Source organism: Mustela putorius, unplaced genomic scaffold (assembly GCF_011764305.1).
Source record: "Mustela putorius furo isolate JIRA1106 unplaced genomic scaffold, ASM1176430v1.1 tig00000577_pilon_pilon_pilon, whole genome shotgun sequence".
Taxonomy (NCBI): Eukaryota; Metazoa; Chordata; class Mammalia; order Carnivora; family Mustelidae; genus Mustela; species Mustela putorius.
The window spans coordinates 4,623,578-4,643,965 of record NW_025421421.1 but is presented as its reverse complement, the minus strand read 5'-3'; the positions used below and the strand labels follow the sequence as shown (position 1 = coordinate 4,643,965).

The 20,388-nt window shown below is 38.0% G+C and overlaps 1 protein-coding gene across 4 annotated transcripts in view; it reads left to right on the top strand.

The window, feature by feature from the left end:
- The window catches only part of PRKG1 (protein kinase cGMP-dependent 1), a 1,258,123-nt gene extending 1,249,976 nt beyond the window's left edge, over positions 1 to 8,147 (top strand). For all 4 annotated transcript variants that reach the window (XM_004764104.3, XM_004764102.3, XM_013062254.2 and 1 more), the window contains 4 exons: positions 323 to 445; positions 529 to 591; positions 1,828 to 1,894; positions 3,676 to 8,147. In XM_004764104.3, the coding sequence (XP_004764161.1) occupies positions 323 to 445; positions 529 to 591; positions 1,828 to 1,894; positions 3,676 to 3,774 (352 nt within the window). In that variant the 3' untranslated portion in view covers positions 3,775 to 8,147. The remainder of the gene's footprint in view (positions 1 to 322; positions 446 to 528; positions 592 to 1,827; positions 1,895 to 3,675) is intronic.
- Positions 8,148 to 20,388: the final 12,241 nt, after the last annotated feature.

Below are 20,388 nucleotides of genomic sequence, written 5' to 3'. Positions count from 1 at the left end.
TAGTGATTCTGGACTTCATCTCAGGCGTAATCAAGGGCAGGGAAAGAGCTAGAAAGTGGAAGAAGCATCTTGAATGGCCAAGGACAGCCAGAGGGGTCCCGCACCTGCACTAAAAAGACAACAGACAAACTTGACCCAGGATGGTTTTGCTAAGTGATTTCCTTGAAAAGGTTTCCATCCTGTTTTGCTGTTAATCCAGCATCATTTCATTACCACTACTCAGGTGTGTCCCCAGATAAGAATAGATGTTCTGTGAAGTTTTAACAATTCAAGATTTCTTGTTTAGAAAACCAAAGTGATTCTCTCTTCATTTCTCTCACAGCCCACCTTTCTCAGGCCCAGATCCTATGAAGACATACAACATCATACTGAGGGGGATTGACATGATAGAATTTCCAAAGAAGATTGCCAAAAATGCTGCTAATTTAATTAAAAAACTATGCAGGTAAGCATTTCAGCCCCATAACTTTTGAAAGGATCCTAATTTGGAAGTGATTAGATTCCTTACAGTTCTTATTTTCTTTCCAGGGATAACCCATCAGAAAGATTAGGGAATTTGAAAAATGGCGTGAAAGACATTCAGAAGCACAAGTAAGTATTCTTTCCTCGTCCCTTTCTGTGGAAGGTCCAGAAAGCAAGACAGGTACCCGCTCCCCCCAGGCTGGGTGATGGGTGCACTTAGCCTATGGGAACACCCAAGGGGACGTCAGTCCAGTTAGCCTTCAGACCTAAGGCCCTTCTGCTGTATCTCAGGGACACACACAACCCCAAGTCATACTAAGCGACCGGTTCACTGAATTCAGTTTCTCCCAACTCACACTAATGGGCATTTTTCCTCTCTAGCTCAAAGAGGAAATGTGTGCTTTTAATTCTGGGATTCTCCTCTCTACCAGGATATCAAAAACAAAAGTCCTCTACCATATTATACCTCATTTCCCAGACTAAAACTGGAATATATTTTTCCCACCACTTCCTAAGTAGATGATAAAGAAAACAAAAAACAAAAACAGTGTTTTTTTTTTTTAAACCAGAGCAACATCTTAAATATTAAACCTTACCTAGTTAATTGGATATTTGATTGCTAAACTAAGACCAAATTGTTTTTTTCACAAGAAATTCACATACCAGATGAACTTACGTATCAAAATATCTAAAACGCCTGCTAAGAATTTAGTGTAAGCATTTGCTACTTTAAAGACAAAACAGAACCAAAAACCTTAGCATTGTCTGGTCCGCATTTTCACAGGAAAAACGACACAAAACACCTTCAGTCTATTGTAATTAAATGTGTTGCCATTTCATTAGGAATTGTTATGACCCTAGTATTGCATATTTAATTTTCTACGAACATGCAAAAAAAGTGCCAAGTCAGAGTTAGACCTCATACAGTGACGTGGAAAGGTTAATTAACTGAGGCCACCCACAGAATCCGTACAAAGCTAAAAGGATAATTTTCTATCCTGACTTTTCATGCCCTGGTTCTACAGCCTTAAAAATCAAATGTCCTATAAAGCTCAGGGCCAAACAGATCATGACATTTGTTAAGTTATAATGATAATATAAGAATAAGGTCATACAGACATTCTGCCTGAAATGCCTGGAAAAGGAGTTATTTTCTAATTGGTGTTCAGTATTTCAAGAATTAACTTACTGTATGGAAGGCATATTTTAAAAACCCTGAGCAGAAAAATTTGCAATTAAAGAGAACACATTCTTGTCACATGGAAAATGTTTGCCTAGTTCCTTTCTATCATGTTTGTTGCAGTGAAGTTTTAGCTGAAGAAAAATGCCTTTAACTAGCTGCCTTTTCTTTTTTTCCTTTCCTAGATGGTTTGAGGGCTTTAACTGGGAAGGCTTAAGAAAAGGGACCTTGACACCGCCCATAATACCAAGTGTAAGTACACGATCCAACTTACAGCTCTGTGACACATGTACGGTGTTTATGTCAGTGTTAAAGTTTTATCGTATGTTCAGATTAAATAAACTACAGGAGAAGTACCATCTTAGAATAGTCGTATATAAAATCCAAGCCTAAAGGCAGGTCAGTTAGGGGATAGTTGTTTTATATATACTTTACCATTATCTTTCTAAACTATTCATTCTAATTTCTTTGTGACTAAAAATGGGCTTGCAGTACAGTAAGTGTTCAGTATGCATTGATGGAGACAGAAGAACATAACGGGTATTCAGCAACCAGTTTCCTGTTTTATTTTCTTTTTCCAGAATATCTGAACTTCATACATTATTGCCCAAGAATACATTAGGACTACTCACGCATTAGGACTACTCATGAATTATGACCAGTTTAGTGTATACAGGAGTCCATGTGGGTGAATTAGGGCAATGGGCAGTTATTCTGTCTTTACGATCCCAGTTTATGCCCTATCTTGCTCTGTCCCCAAGAGCCTAGCCCATAAAAGCCACTCGGAGCATTCCTGTGCACTCTGTTTTCAGCAGCTACCGATTCCTGGCCAATAATGTTTCTTTTATGCTCCCAGCTCACTTCCAAGTACCCCCAGGCAATACTGTGTTCATCTACCCTTTCATGAGGCTCCGAAAGAAAAGGATTCTCTTTCCTTAACTGTCTTTTCTGCGTGTCAGGTGTTTTGGTAAATAGCAGCCCACTAAGGGTGATCAAGTATTTTTTAATAAAATAAATCTGTCCGATGAAAGGTCTTGTATCTTTACAAAGAGGCAGGGGGTTGCTTTGCTGTCCTGAGCCATTCAGGTCTTGACTCCCTTTTTCTGGGACTAACTCAAGACTGCTCTTTATACAGAAATGTTTTCCCTACTTTTAAGTTTTATTTCTGTGGTAACACAAGCAAAACAAATTCCATTACCATACTTCCCATGACAGTTACTAATGGCATACCTGAAGTTTTGGGTGGTTTTTTTTTTTTTTTTTAGAACAAAAATAGAATAAGAAACTTGGAGGGTAAATAGCAAGCCTTACTGAACAGTATATATTTATGGATTATACCCATATATATTTCATTCACTATTAATATATATGTGGTTGTAAATATCCTAGAATATGAGGGAAACTAAAGCGTGGATTGCTCTTACTGATGTTCTCCAGAAGGGCCTTTACCCAGTAATCTGCTCGAGTTTAGGAATGGCTTTTTAGTACCCTTGAATTACACAAAAGCCTTAAGATAGCCTACAGGGCTCTGCATGACCTGATTTCTCCTCTTCGTACTCAAGTACTCTCCTCTCCTATACAGCAGCCACGCTGGCCTTCTTTGATTATGTCACAGCACAAAGCCCTGTCTCTCACCTCAGGACCTTTGCATGGGCAGAAATCGAACCCAATACTTAGTTTTAAAATAAAATTTTCTCAAAGCGGCTTTCCATCATCCCTCTTATACTCATTTTTCTTCGTAGCAGTAACCAAACTTTCTAGCTGTAGATTCTGCTGTAGATTGTTTTAATCTTACAGGGTACCCTCTGCTAGAGTAGAAACTTCATGACGATAAGAGCCATGTCTGGTTTTAGTCAGCACTGTGCCCACCCCCCCCCCACCACCAACGCAAAGCACAAAACCTGTACCTAGAAGATGTTTAAAAAAAATAGCTGTTGATTGGGGGAATGAAGAAAGAATGCTTTGTAAGACTCCGTTTGGCATTTGACTCCCCAATGCAGAAATCCTCTCCCTGTCCCTCCTCTCACCGGCAGGTGGCATCACCCACAGACACAAGCAATTTCGACAGTTTCCCTGAGGACAATGACGAGCCGCCCCCTGATGACAACTCGGGATGGGACATAGACTTCTAATGTATTTCTCTTACCTGCTTCTGCCTTGCTGAAGTCAGCTTTTCCTGAGACACAGCTGCCAGCAAACCTGAGGGACGGAGAGAAGATTAGTGCTCGGGGTCACCATGATGCCTTTGATCGATGCTGCTCCGGTAACTACAGTGGCATTAGGACTTATTGCTTAGATGACAGTAGTGCTCTTTACATGTTTTCTGTTGGATCCTCCAAATAGCAGTTGACATGGTGGTCCTGAAGCAAAGCCTTTCACCCCAGTAACGAGATGTCTTCTAGTGTTGCGATGACCTTGCTTTGCTCTGACTATACTTTGAAAGACGGTCAGAAACACGTCAATCTAGTCAAAGAGTCTGGACCTTGCTAGAATTATCAGGAAGATCAGAAAAATACGATAGTGGGTGCGATAGATGACCGTGGTGCAAAATCAGGGCTCTTCCTTTCCTTCCGGAGAGGTTGGAGGATACATTCACGCAAGCCGGTGTCTGCACCGCACGGAAGAGGGCCACGCGTCTGTTGGTCAAGAGGTCATGTCAAACCAGTGCTAGAAGTTTCCTGATTTAATTTCCCAGCCGTGCTGATGACGAGACTGAATGTTACCTTTCCTTTCAGACAGATTTTAAAAATTGATATGATCAAAAGCACAACTGCTATAGATTCTGCTGAGGACTCTCATAGCAGGCATATAGGCGTTTTCACAGAGGATTGAAAAAAAAAACATGCATGATATTTGTTTCTTTTTTTGACTAATTGGCATGACAGAGTGGAAAAAACAACTCACAAACCATTTCATATCTTTTTAAAATACTGTGCTTCGAGAATGGTCCTGGAAATAAATGACTAGCAGCCAACTGATTTTTATTTATTACCTAACATGCCCTCAGACTGAGGCTTAAAATATTCCCTTTTATAAAAAGAAACCCTTGGGGCAGGGTGGGGTGGAGAGGGACTAAGATCCATCCAAAAATAAAAATAAAAAACTATCTAGGTGCTATGTATATCTTTCATCTGTAAATGTCCGTGTCTGAGAAGACAACACAAATTCTAATCATCACCTGTGTAGCCAGAGACCCAAGCATTCTTCACTACGTTTACCAACCAAACTCCCATCAGATTTCACTTACACAACATGGCCTAGGTTTGAGGGGGAACGGGGATTAAAACCCATTCAACTGGCTTCTTGTCTTAGTCCTGAACCAAAAAGAGGAAGAGGAGGAAAGCACAAAAATCACTGAGATTCACCAAATGGGAAAGCTTGCTTCTGCCAGGTCAGGGAATGGGACTGGACCTAGCCAGGTGTTGATGACTTTTTGGTGAATCAGCCAGTGTAAGTTCATGCACGTGTGAGAGTGGGAATGGAGTTGAGAAGAAAACAGGACCCTGCTTTCTCAAACAGAGCGTTAGCTAAGTAGGGCAGAAATTATTGCAATCCTGAAATGCATTTGAACATACGAAACTTACCTGCTTTTTTCATGAGGGGTAAAGAACCAGCAGTTGAAACTAAGTCCATTGTTGGCAGGCAAGTTGACTACAATTAGCTATCCTAGGTAGTGGACCATTCTGGAAGCTTTTCTTGGACAAGTAGCGTTCTACCTGAGGAAACGAATGTATACTCTTATGAGCGCTGATTTGGAACAGTGTGTGAATTTGGTGTATTAAATTGAAGGTTGCTTTTTTCCAGTATAAGGTGTTTTTATAAGTTAATGAAACATAAGCATTTCTGAAAAAAAATATGTCCACACAGGTCATCATACCATACCCAGGAAGGCATATATTACGATTTCTGTTTGAATTTTTCATACCAAGACTACTTTAGAATATGGTATCCAAACATAATCTAACATTTGGGGAGTAAAAATACTAAGAGCATACTACATACTATCAGAATAAAGTTACATTAAAAGTTTGATCCCAAGATGTTACTGTTAAATTCTTGTGTTAGTGTTTTCCCTTCCTTACAAATAATTGCTTAAGATCAATTTATTCCCCAAGATACCCACGTCCTTCAACAGACTTCAGAATATAAAAGTAAACCTACCAACCTAAAATCCAGCTATGAATGCTATTTCAGAAATTTTATCCTGCTTTTATCTGGGCTTTTAAAAGTATATAATTCCAACATCACGGTCACTGTTCAGTGATTTTTGTTAAAAAAGGTTTAGGCACACTAAAGTTTTGCTAGAATACTATGTGGTCACTAAGAGAATCTGCTCCTGCAATTTTTCAAATGCCCCAGCAGCACCAGAGCCTAGCGCTTGCTGTGGTTCACGTCTAAGACAACACTGTGTACACGTTCTCTGAGGAATGAAGACGTAGCATCCAGCTCAATGGAACTGTCAGTTTTCCCACCTGTTAGCACAGCTCCGTTACATCGCCCCGGTGGCATTGCATTAGGAGGTCTACAGCAATCACTAACCAAAAAAGGTGAACTACATCTTCCACAAACTGCTAAGTGAATACAGTCCTCTAATCTTCAGCATTGAAATTTAAGGATTTAAATCTTGTCTTAATGAAGACACTAGGGCTAAAATTCATGGTCAGCTTTGGAAAGTGCATCTCACTTTATTTCTGAACTGTTCACGCCCCTCTCTTTTCTTACACTAAACAACATCTGGATAAGTTAGAATAGTGCCAACTTGTTTGATTTGCTAACTGACTTTCTTGTTAATACTTTGAGTATGGGAAATAAGGGCTTTCTGTGCCTCTTGATACACAGGAAAACTGAAAACTGCCAAGGAAAGGAACATCATGATATCGGAGTTAAACTGAACACGTTAGAGAAAATGATTTCTGGAAATTTGCTATAAATGACCTTTATGTTAGTGTCTTCTTTGTTACTCACATATAAATCAGATCCACGTGGCATTGAAAACAAATTTCTTTTGATTCCATTCTTTACGAGTCACATTTTTTTTTTACTTAAAATTATGGGATATGCATGTGAATCACACATGTGTAATATATAAATTCAGCTACTGAATTTTTCTCATTTCATTTCTACATGATGGAACTGAGGGTAAACTGAATTTTTAAAGAAGTCAGCTACCATACTGAAAATGAGGATATTAGAACTTATTTCATACGGTAGAGGTGATCTGTGCATTATCCATAATGATGTTTTCTTTCACAATAGGACCACAGACAAATATTTATGTAAATAGATATTTTTGTGTGATATTTTGTGGTACATATAACTTTTTTTAGTGTTTCACAGCATTATTATTTCATTTCCTTTGTATTGAATAATGTTTTTAGGTCCAAGTAGACTTGAATTAATGTCATAATTGTCAGTATTATTGAAAATTATGTCAACTGTACGGTTTCATCTGTTCCATAGTTTAGAACATGACCTGGCTATCTGGCATTGTTGCAAGTGCCTTAAATTCATGGCATCCTATTAAAAAACAAATTTGGTGTTATGCTGCATGACAAAGACAAATACACCTCAAAATGTTGTCCTTTCTTAGCTTGCTGCGTTTTACAGTTCTTTCTGCTAACAATTTATAAGCCTTTATTATATAATATTGATGAATTACAGAAATGATGAAGTTGTTCTCTTATTTCTGTTACACGTACCAGAGCTGTGTATCTGTTAATGAGATACAGCGTCATTTCTGTGAAATGTATAAATGTATGTGCAGGTCAAATTAATATATGACATACTATCAGTCTGTATACAGGTATTCCTGTTTTGCTAAGCTGTGCAGATTCAGTTAAAAACAAAACAAAAACAAAAAACCACTTAGTGCAGTCAAGTTCTAACGTCTCATTTTACAGACTCCATTACCAACTATCCAAATCAAAAGAAAAAATTGGGAAGTGACTGCTAACCACACCTCGTTATGAAACCAATGATGAACATGTACCTTGGTGCACTCCTCAACAAAACAGGATGCTTTCTGAGTTCTTGTATATGCAAATCATTTATGAGGCAAGTTTTCAACAGACCAGGCAAGATAAACATTGGAAGTGTGTTGTTAGCCCTCCTCTTTATCTGCCCCTGAATTAACAGAGCTCTGGGACCTTGACCATGACTCAGAGGTTTGGGCTTTCCGAGGAAAGGGACATTTCTTCAAGCATCATCTATCCAATTTATTTCATTGTATGATGTTTTTACAACTCGTCAGTTCTTTTGTATTCTTACAGCTATGGTTGATTGTCCTCTTACAATTTGTTCTACATGAAAGAGTCCTTTGTTAGTCAGAATGCAACAACTGTCATCAAATGGTCATTGACCACTTGCACTCTTTTGATGTAGATTAAAAACTTTTTCATAAAATTAATCTGCTTTGATTTGCTCTGTATTTTTCCTGCAGCTGTTATTGCCGAGTGCCTGTTGTATACTTTATAGAGTTGAAATAAAAAAAATAATTACTTTTGAACTTGGTGGATGTTTCATTTCAGACAAGCCTGCAAGAATATAGCTGATGTCTCTCATACTGGAATAGAAATACCCTGGAGTGCTACTGGAGAATGTCACTAAAACAATGTAAAACTTACTTATAACCCAAGTGTCCTTCACAACCTCATGCATTACGATCCAATGTAAAACTAATTTAGGAAATTGGTTTAAAGAATTCGGGAGGGATAATGTCAGGCCACCCAGTGTGAACAGAAAACCCCAGCCTTAGCAGTGCTCTGTGCCTCACAATTGCTACCTACCACCACCCACTCCTTGCTTGGGCCACCCCTTGTCAAATTCTGAACCAAGCAAACAATCAAAAAGATAATTCTTGTATAAGGCTGTGGACTATGAGGGAATTATTTTATGTGGAAAGCACCATCATGAATCCTTGTCTAAGGTTTATTTACCTGATCCCTCTGTTATGTTTTCTATTCATAAAGAATATACATTTAGAAAACAGTATGATGGCAACAAGTTCAATTCTTCAAATCCCTGGAAAACACACTCCTCTACCTCTTTGTTTCTCCCTGCCCTGAACAGAATACAAGTTAAAATTGACTGCCATATAAAGATTTCCTTAATCTGATTGTCTTTGTCTTGTTGACATCCCATCACCAGAAATGGTGAGTTGAAAACTCATTTCCAATGAAAACTAGAAATAATCCAGTTAGCTTCACCAGACAGAACCCATAAACAACTTTAAAAAATACTATGTGACTACAGCACATCCAATAATTTCATGTCTCCTGCAAAGAGAACTAAACCAAGGCTTGAAAATCAACCCCTCAGATTCTCAGGAATAGCCCTAGATGTGTAACGCATGTAACACAGAAGCACCACCACACTAATGTGTTGTTTTTTTTTTTTTTCTGAGAGCCCTATTTAGAGTTTCTCTCTGCATTCCATACTTCTTTCCAACCCACAAGGCCCATAAATTGCTAAAACAGTAATGTTTACCTATTACAACTCTGGGTTTCACCCAGGAGGAGTCTAGGGGGCAAAACACAAATCCATCCATACAATTGACAGATTAATCTCAACCTCATGCAAAAATAATAAAATAAACCAAAAAAAGAAAGAAGAAAGAAAAAGTAAACAAGGCATGCCTACTAATCCTAAAGGTTGGCACAAATTTCATAAAAATTAATGGACAGGCTTTCAGGGCATATGGTCTAGACCAGTGTTTTTCAAACATCAATGTCATAATATGTATCTGGGAAATATGGTGAGAACATATTTCAAGGATCACCCATAGTTATTTTGAGGTAGCCCCAAAATCTGTATTTTTAATAAGCCCCTTAGTATATTTTAGTGAAAATATTTATACACATCCATGGAAGAGAAATAGGAACAAAACATTGATGGGAAAGCATTTCAAAAATGATAAGATAAAAGGGGAAAATAAAAAGTCATGGACATGGTTTCAGCCACGCCACCAGGGCACCCCTTCATGGAACACTCCAGAACACCTGGCTGCACTAGTCTTGGCTCCAGTAGCCCAGCCAGGGCACTCCCTGCCCTGAACACTTTCAGATAATCCAACTTCTACCCAGTTCAGCTTCAACTGTCCTGCCAGTGTGTATTTTGCTCAGAGAGCTCAGTGGCCATTCCAGCCTATACCCATTTTAGTTTTGACTGTCTTGCCAGCTCCCCTGCCTCTTCATGGAGCATGCCAGGACCTCCCAGACTGTTCCCTTCCTCAGTTCCAGTAGCCTCTTTGGGGCACCTGTGTGGAGAGTTCCAGAACACCCCAGTTTACATCTACTTCAGCTTCAGCTGTCCTGCCAAGATGAACCCCATGTAGAGCCCCAGGTGCCTGTGGCTTGCCCCCTTAGTTGTAGCTTAGTTGTAGCTACCCTGCCAGGGTATTCTCTGCACAGAGCTCTGAGGCTCCCAGCCTATACACTTCCCCAGATCCAGCCACCCCACCAACGCACCCCAAGCACAGAGTGTCCTGGGACAACTGGCTTGTACCCATCTCAGCTTCAGCTATCCTGGACAGGAGTCATCAGTGCATAGAACACTGGGACACCACAGCCTGCAGCCTCTTGGCTTTAGCTACCCTGACAGGGTTCCTGCTGCTGGAAAGCCTCCAGATCCCTAGCCCATGCTAGCCACAGCTCCAGCCAGCCAGAAAAAGTCCACCAAGCACACACAATATACATAGAAGACAGCCTCCACAAGACCATTCCTTCAAGTTTTGAAGTAGTTATTCTGCCTAATCCTCAGAAACAAACAGAGAAGTCAAGCAAAATGGGGGGACAGACAAATATGCTCCAAAAGAAAGAACAAGAAAAAAGTTCAGGAAAGGAGCTAAATCAAACAGAGACACTACTGGGCTGAAGAGGAGTAGAAGAACTCAAGTGAAGCCTTTAATAAAGAGATACAAAATACAAAAAAAAAAAGAAGAAGAAGAAGAAGAAGAAGAAGAAAAAAGAAAGAAAGAAAAATATTTAAAAGCACACACTGAGGGAATCAACAGATTCACAGTTGCAGAAGAATTTATCAGCAGTCTGTAAGCAAGGATAATAAAAAGCACTCAGTAAAACCGCAAAAAGCCATTAAAATTTTAGAAGTGAGAATAGCTTAAGGGGTCTCTTGAACAACAGCAAGTAAACATACACTTATATTATAGGGATCCCAGAAGATGATGAGAATAAAGGATGGAATACTTATTTATAGAAATAATTGCTTAAAAACTTCCCTAATCCAGGGGAGGAAATAAACATCCAGGCCCAAGAAGTACCAAGAGTTCCAAACAAGATGAACCCAAGGAGGTCCACACCACAACACATGATCATTAAAATGTCAAAGCCTAAAGATAAAGAGAGAATTTTAAAAGCATCAAGACAGAAACAAAACATTACCTACAAATGAAAACAGATAAGGCTATCTGCTGTTCTTTTTTTTTTTTTCCCCCAGTAAAAACCTTGCAGGCCAGAAGGGAGTGGCATGTAATATTCAAAGTGCTGAAAGGAAAACAAAACAAAACCAAAAAATTACAACTAAAAATATTTTACCCACCAAGGTTTCTCGTTCAGATTTGAAGACAAAGAGCTTCCCAGACAAAAGATAAAGGAGTTTATCACCACTAAACAAGAATTATGAGAAATGTTAATGGGAATTCTTTGAGTAGAAAAGAAATGACCATAAGACCAAAAAAAAAAAAATTATAAAAAAAAATGATAGCATATACATAAAATGTAGAAGAGGGAGCAAAAAAGAAAGTCCCCTCCCTTTCTTTTTAGAATGTGTTTGAACTTAAATGACCAAATATAGAGGGCTATTTACTTAGATTATATATGAACTCAGTGGTAACCAAAATCATAAAACCTATAAAAGATACACAAAAAAATGAAAAGAAAGAAAGGCAAGATAGCACTATAAAAACTTATCAGTCACAAAGAAAGAAGAAGAAAGAGAGAAGAACTATAGAAACAAGCAGAAAGCAAGTAACAACATGACACTAGGTACATACATATCAATAATTACTTTAAATGTAAATGGCCTAAAAGCTCTAATCAAAAGACATAATAAGATGGTGGAACAGATAAAACAAGACTCATCTATATGGTGCCTACATGAGACACACTTTAGATCTAAAAACACCTACAGACTGAAAGGGAAGGGATGGAAAAAATTTAACAATGCAAAGGAAAACTAACCAAAAAAGCCAGCATACCAATATTACATCAGACAAAACAGACTTTAAAACAAAATTGTAATAAGAAACAAAGAAGTACATTACATAATAATAATGATCAATCCAACAAGAGAATAATTGCAAATATCTATGCAACCAATACCAGAGCACCTCAATACATAAAACAAATGTTAATGGACAAAAAAAGAGAAACTGACAGTAATACAGTAGGAGTAGGGCACTATAACCTCATTTACATCAATAGATAGATCATCCAGGCAGAAAATCAACAAGGAAACAGTGTCTTTGACTGACACATTGGACCAGATGGACATAATACATATACACAAAACATGTCATCCCAAAACAGTAGAATGCACATTCTTTTCAAATGTACATGAAACATTCTCCAGAAAAGATCACAGTTTAGGCTGCAAAACAAGTGTCAATAAATTTAAGACTGAAATCATGCCATGTATCTTTTCCAACCGCAACAGTATGAAACCAGAAATAAATAATAAGAAAAAAAAATGAAAAATGCACAAAGACATGGAGGTTAACAACAGGATACTAAAAAACCAGTGAGCCAATGAAGCAATCAAAGAAGAAAAAAAATATTCATGGGGAGAAGTGAAAATGAAAACACAACAATCAAAAGTCTTTGGGACACAGCCAAAGCAGTTCTAAGAGAGAAGTACATAGTAATACAGACCCACTTCAAGAAAACAAGAGAAAGTTCAATAAGTAATCAAAATTTACACCTAAAGACACTAGAAAAATAAGAACAAAGTCCAAGAGGAGTAGAAGGAAGGAAATAATAAAGATCAGAGCAGAGATTCCAGGAAAGATAGCAGAGTAGAAGGACCCTTAGCTTACCTCATCCCAAATATATAACTAGATAACAGACACGTCAGTGTAAATACCCCAGAAAACAACCTGAAGACTGGCAGAACAGACTCTCCACAGCTAAATTTAGGGAAAGTGCCACAGCAAAGATGGTAAGAAAAGCAGACACATGATCAGGAGCTGAACAGACCACAGGACTCCCCAGGGGATAGAGAGACAACACAGACCCAATGAGAACGGAGAGAACACAATCTCACACCAGGAAGCCTGGAGGAGGAACACAAATTCCCATAACATTTGGATTTGAAGTGTGCCTGAGTGGCTCAGTTGTTGAGTATCTGCCTTCAGCTCAGGTCATGATCCCAGCGTCCTGGGACTGAGCCCCACAATAGGCTCCTTGCTCAGTGGGGAGTCTGCTTCTCCCTCTCCAGCTCCCCCTGCTGTGTTCTCTCTCTCTCATGTATCTCTCCATAAAATAAATAAATAAAGTCTTAAAAAACAATTTGGATTTGAAAACCAGAGGGGCTGAAATTTACCAGTTCTTGCAATTAGGAGGCTTAATACATGGAACTTTAAAAATCTGTGGGCTCCTAGAAAAGCCAGAAAGGAGAGAGGAAACTAAATCCCCACCTTTAAAGAGACAATACAATAAATAGTCCCTCTGAAACACAGAAGCAGTAGTTTGAAAAACATCTGCGAAATATGAAAGGGAAAATTGATTACTAATCTCAAAGCATGTGCTGGAAGGGGCAGTGATTGATCATTGGAAGACAACATTTTCAAGCATAATAACATTTGCATTATAGGGATCTGAAAAGGAGAAAAGAGAAGAAAGGGGGCAGAAAATTTACTTGAAAAAATAATAGCTAAAAACTTCCCAAATTTGAGGAAAGAAACAGAAATCCAGATCCAGGAGGCATAGCTCACCCTAACCCTAACCCTCAACAAAATCAACCCAAGGTGGTCCACACCAAGACACATAGCATTTAAAATGTCAAAAAGTAGTGATAGAGAATTTGAAAAGCAGCAAGAGAAAGAAAAACCATCATGTACATGGGAAACCCCAGAAGGTCTCAGAAGATTTTTAACAGAAACTTGGCCAGAAGGGAGAGACATAATATATTCAAAGGGCTGAAGGAAAAAATCTCTGCAACTAAAAATATTTTATCCAGGAAGGTTATCACTCAAAATAGAAGAGATAAAGATTTTCCCAAACAAAAGCTGAAGGAATTTGTGTCTACTAAACTAGCCCTACAAGAAATGTTAAAAAGGACTCTTTAAATAGAAAGAAAAGACCATCTGAAGGAGTAAGACAAGTAGGAAACACAAAATTACTAAAGTATATTTATAAAAATCAGTAAAAGAATTCACAAAATAAAAGGATATAAAGGATGAGACTCTATACCTAAAAAAATGATGAAAGAGAGTAAAGAATTAGTTCAAGGGAGGGGGGTGAGGAGATGGGTGAGCATGGTGGTGGGTATTAAGGAGGGCATGTATTGCATGGAGCACAGGGTGTTATATGTAAACAATGAATCTTGGAACACTGCATCAGAAACTAATGATGTATTGTATGGTGACTAATGTTAACACACACACACACACACACACACAAAAGAATGGGTTCAAATTTAGACAACCATAAACGTAATATAGACTGCCATTTGCAGCTGACATTATATACAAACAGAATGGTAATCGCAAATCAAAAGCCCATAAGAGTCATGCAAAAAATAAAGAGAAAGGAATCCAAGTATATCACTCAAGAAAGCAAAGCAAATGGTCAGAGAAGAGAGCAAGCAAAGAAAGGAACAGAAAAGAACTACAAAAACAAACATAAAGCAAGTAACAAAAGGGCAATACTACATGACTATTGATCATTACTTTGAAAATAAATGGACTAAACATTCCAATTGAAAGACCTAGCATGACAAAATGAATAAAATATGACCGATCTATATGCTGCCTATGAGAGACTCATTTCAGACATAAGACACAGATATATTGAAAGTGAAGGAACAGAAAACGATTTCCCATGCAAATGAAAGTGAACAGAAAACTAAGGTAACAATACTTGTATCAGACAAAATAGACTTTATTTTTTTAAGATTTTATTTATTTGAAAAAAAAAGATTTTATTTATTTGACAGAAACAAAAGCGAAAATGAACTTTTGGGACTTCATTAAGATCAAAAACTTTGGCACAGCAAAGGAAATGGCCAAGAAAACAAAGAGGCAACCCACAGAATGGGAGAAGATATTTGCAAATGACACTACAGACAAAGGGCTGATATCCAAGATCTATAAAGAACTTCTCAAACTCAACACTCAAAAAACAGATAATCACGTCAAAAAATGGACAGAAGACATACAAATGGCTAACAGACATATGGAAAAAATGTTCATCATCATTAGCTATCAGGGAGATTCAAATCAAAACCACGTTAAAATACCACCTTATACCAGTTAGAAAGGCCAAAATTAACAAGACAGTACACAACAAGGGCTGGAGAGGATGTGGAGAAAGGGGAACCCTGTTACACTGTTGGTGGGAATGCAAGTTGGTGGAGCCACTTTGGAAAAAAGTGTGGAGATTCCTTAAGAAATTAAAAATAGAGCTACCCTATGACCCTGCAATTGCACTACTGGGTATTTACCCCAAAGATACAGATGTAGTGAAAAGAGGGGCTATAGGTACCCCATTGTTCATAGCAGCAATGGCCACAGTTGCCAAACTGTGGAAAGAACCAAGATGCCCTTCAACGGACAAATGGATAAAGAAGATATGGTCCATATATACAATGGAATGTTATGCCTCCATCAGAAAGGATGAATACTCAACTTTTGTATCAACATGGGCAGGACTGGAGGAGATTATGTTGAGTGAAATAAGTCAAGCAGAGAGAGTCAATTACCATAGGGTTTCACTTACTTGTGAAGCATAAGGAATAACAGAGAGGACATTGGGAGAAGGAAAGGAAAAGTGAATTGGGGGAATTTGGAGGGGGAGATGAAGCATGAGAGACTGTGGACTCCGAGGAACAAACTGAGTTTTGGAGGGGAGGTGGGTGGGGAAATGGGTGAGACTGGTGGTGGGTACTAAGGAAGGCACATATTGCATGGAGCACTGGGTGTGATGCATAAACAATGAATCTTGGAACACTGAAAAAATAAAATTAAATTAAAAAAAAAGAAAAGAAAAATCAATCACCATGATACATCATATCAATAAGAGAAAGGATAAAAACCATATGATCATTTCACTAGGTGCAGACAAGGCATTGAACAAAGTACAACAATCATTAATTTTAAAAATGGTCAATGGGGTGCCTGGGTGGCTCAGTGGGTTAAGCTTCTGCCTTCGGCTCAGGTCATGATCACAGGGTCCTGGGATCAAGTCCCGCATTGAGCTCTCTGCTTGGCAGGGAGCCTGCTTCCTCCTCCTCTCTCTCTCTGCCTGCCTCTCTGCCTACCTGTGATCTCTCTCTGTCAAATAAATAAATAAAATCTTTAAAAAAAATGGTCAATGAAGTGGGGTTAGAGGAAACTTAGCTCAACATAAAAAAGGCCATATATGAAAAGCCCATAGCAAATATTATACTCAATGATAAACAACAAAGCTCTCCCCCTAAGATTAGAAACAAGACCCTCTCATCACTTTTATTTCAAACAGTACTGGAAGTCCTATCTGAGGCAACCAGACAAGAAATAAATAGCATCCAAATTGGCAAGGAAGAAGTAAAACCCTCACAATTTGCAGATGATATGATACCATACACAGAAAACACTACAGGGGCACCTGGGTAGCTCAGTTGGTTAAGCATCTGCTTTCAGCCTGGGTAATGATCCCAGAGTCCTGGAGTCAGGCCCCGTGTTGGGCTCTCTGTTTGGTGAGAGCCTGTTTTTCCCTCTCCCCCTATCTCTCTCCCCACTCATTCTCTCTCTGTCAAATACATACATAAAATCTTAAAAAAAAAATAGAAAAGAAAACCCTAAAGACTGCCACCAAAAACTACTAGAATAAATGAATTCAGTCAAGTTGCAGGATACAAAAATAAATATACAGAAATACATTGCTTTTCTGTATACTAATAAAATAAAAGAAAAAATAATATAGCAATACCAATTATAATTGCACCAAAAAGAATGAAATATTTAGGAAAAAAATAAGTAAAGAGGTAAAAGACCCATATGCTGAAAACTACAAAACATTATGAAGGACACTGAAGTCAACACAAAAACATAGAAGGACATTCTATGTGCATGGATTCGAAGAATATTGTTAAATTATCCACCTTACCCAAAGCAATCTACAGATTCAATGCAATCCTTATCAAATTACCAACAGTATTTTTCACAAAACTAGAACAACAACAACAAAAAATCCTAAAACTTGTATGAAACCACGAAACACACCAAATAGCCAAAGCAATCTTGAAAAAGACAACTAGAAATATAATACCAGATTTTGAACTATACAATAAAGTTGTAGTCATCAAAACATTGTGGCACTGGCACAAAATTAGACACTTAGATCAATAGAATAGAATAGAGGGCCCAGAAATAAAATTAATCTTTGGCAAAGGAAGCAGGAATGGAAAAAAGACAATCTCTTCAATAAATCATTTTGGGAAAACAGACAGAACATGCAAAAGAATGAAACTGGACTGTTTTCTTTCACCATACACAAAAATAAACCCAAAATGGATTAAGGACCTAAATGTGAGGCCTGAAACCCTAAAAAATCCTAAAAGGAAGTACAGCAGTAATTTCTCTGACATAGACCATAACATTTTTCTAGATATGCCTCCTAAGGAAAGGGAAACAAAAGCACACACATACACAAAAAAGTAGTGGGACTGCATCAAAATAAAATGCATTTGCATAACAAGAGAAACCATCAACAAAACCAAAAGGCAAGGGAGAAGGGAGAAAATATTTTCAAATTATATATCTAATAAGGGGTTAATATTCAGAATGTATAAAATACTTATATAATTCAACATCAGAAAAACAATTAATCCAATTAAAATATGGGCAAAAGACATGAACAGACATTTCTCCAAAGACATTCAGAGAGCCAACAGACACATGAAAAGATGTGCAACATCACTTATCATCAGGGAAATACAAATCAAAACTACAGTAAGATATCACCTCTCAATGGTGTTGGGAAAATTGGACAGCCATGCAGAAAAATGAAATTGGACCATTTCCTTATACCACACACAAAAATAGACTCAAAATGGATGAAGAACCTCAGTGTGAGAAAGGAATTCATCAAAATCCTTGAGGAGAACACAGGCAGCAACCTCTTTGACCTCAGCTGCAGCAACATCTTCCTAGGAACAACGCCAAAGGCAAGGGAAGCAAGGGCAAAAATGAACTATTGGGATTTCATCAAGATCAAAAGCTTTTGCACAGCAAAGGAAACAGTTAACAAAATCAAAAGACAACTGACAGAATGGGAGAAGATATTTGCAAACGACATATCAGATAAAGGACTAGTGTCCAAAATCTATAAAGAACTTAGCAAACTCAATACCCAAAGAACAAATAATCCAATCAAGAAATGGGCAGAGTACATGAACAGATATTTCTGCAAAGAAGACATCCAGATGGACAACAGACACATGAAAAAGTGCTCCATATCACTCGGCATCAGGGAAATACAAATCAAAACCACAATGAGATATCACCTCACACCAGTCAGAATGGCTAAAATCAACAAGTCAGGAAATGACAGATGCTGGCGAGGATGCGGAGAAAGGGGAACCCTCCTACACTGTTGATGGGAATGCAAGCTGGTGCAACCACTCTGGAAAACAGCATAGAGGTTCCTCAAAATGTTGAAAATAGAACTGCCCTATGACCCAGCAATTGCACTACTGGGTATTTACCCTAAAGATACAAACGTAGTGATCCGAAGGGGCACGTGCACCCGAATGTTTATAGCAGCAATGTCCACAATAGCCAAACTGTGGAAAGAACCTAGATGTCCATCAACATATGAATGGATAAAGAAGATGTGGTATATATACACAACGGAATACTATGCAGCCATCAAAAGAAATGAAATCTTGCCATTTGCGACAACATGGATGAAACTAGAGCGTATCATGCTTAGCGAAATAAGTCAAGCAGAGAAAGACAACTATAATATGGTCTCCCTGATATGAGGAAGTGGTGATGCAACATGGGGGCTTAAGTCGGTAGGAGAAGAATAAATGAGACAAGATGGGACAAACCATAAGTGACTCTTAATCTCACAAAACAAACTGAGGGTTGCTGGGGGGAGGGGGTTAGTTGGGAGAAGGGGGTGGGATTATGGACATTGGGGAGGGTATGTGCTTTGGTGAAGCTGTGAAGTGTGTAAACCTGGCGATTCACAGGCCTGTACCCCTGGGGATAAAAATATATTATATGTTTATAAAAAATTAAAAATGAAAAATTTAATAAATAAATAAATAAGATATCACCTCTCAGCTAGAAGAATGGCTAAAATTAAAATGCTAAGAAATAAGTGTTGGCGAGGCTGTGGAGAAAAAGTACTCCTTGTGCACTGTTTGTGGAAATGTAAATTGCTACAGCCACAGTGGAAAACAATATGAAGGTCCTCAGGAAATTAAAAATAGAATTACCAGATGATCCAATAATTCTACTACTGGGTATTTACCTAAGGAAAATGGAAACACTAATTTAAAAAGATATGGGAACACTGGTTTACTGCAACATTATTTACAATAGCCAAGGTATGGTAGAAACCTGAGTGTCCATTAATAGAAAAATGGATAAGAAAGATGTAATGTGCATGTGTGTATGTGTGAGAGAGAGAGGGAGAGAGAGCGAGCAAGCGATATTACTCAGCCATAAACAGTGATGTTTGTGCCATTTCCAACAACATAGATGGACCTAGAGGGTATAATGCTAAATGAAATAAGTCACACTGAGAAAGACAAATACTATATGGTTTCACTCATATGTGGAATCTAAAAAAAAAAAAAAAAGAGTCAAACAAAAAGCAGAATCATACCTTCATACTTGTAAATACAGAGAACAAACTAATGGTTGCTGTGGGGAGGTATGTTAGGTGATGAACAAAGGGGGTAAAGGGGAGTGGGAGGTACAAGCTTCCAGTTATGAAATGAAGCAGTCACAGGGAGAAAGGTGCAGCATGGGGAGTAGAGTCAAAGGTATTATAAGGTGATAGAGAGGGCGCCTGGGTGGCTCAGTGGGTTAAGGTGATAGAGAGTAGCTACACATGCGGTGAGCACAGCATAATGTATAGAGATGTAGAGAGGTACTAACATTTGAAACTTATGTAACATTGTATGTCAACTATACTCAAAAAAGCCCTGGATTTCCAAAGTCTATTAAGTACTCTCGAAAATGTTAAATGGCACTTATATAGATGCCCCTTTCATCTTCCATATTGAAATAGTATATTAATAATAAACTATTTTTGTTAAGGAATACTTTTATGTCTGGATTTAAAAAAACAAATGTTTATGCCCACTCTACCATCTGGTATATCTGCACACATGTAATTTGCATGAGGGTTCTTAGTCATTTGGCAGAAATGATTCCAGGGGCTTGCTCTTCTGCTCAGTATGATTTTCTTTCTTATGTTGTCAATTTGATTTTAATGGTTTTATACTTTTTAAATTTTAATTTGTAATTTGCTTTGATTTCATGCCTTTTTAATAAATGTGAACATAAGAAGTTTATT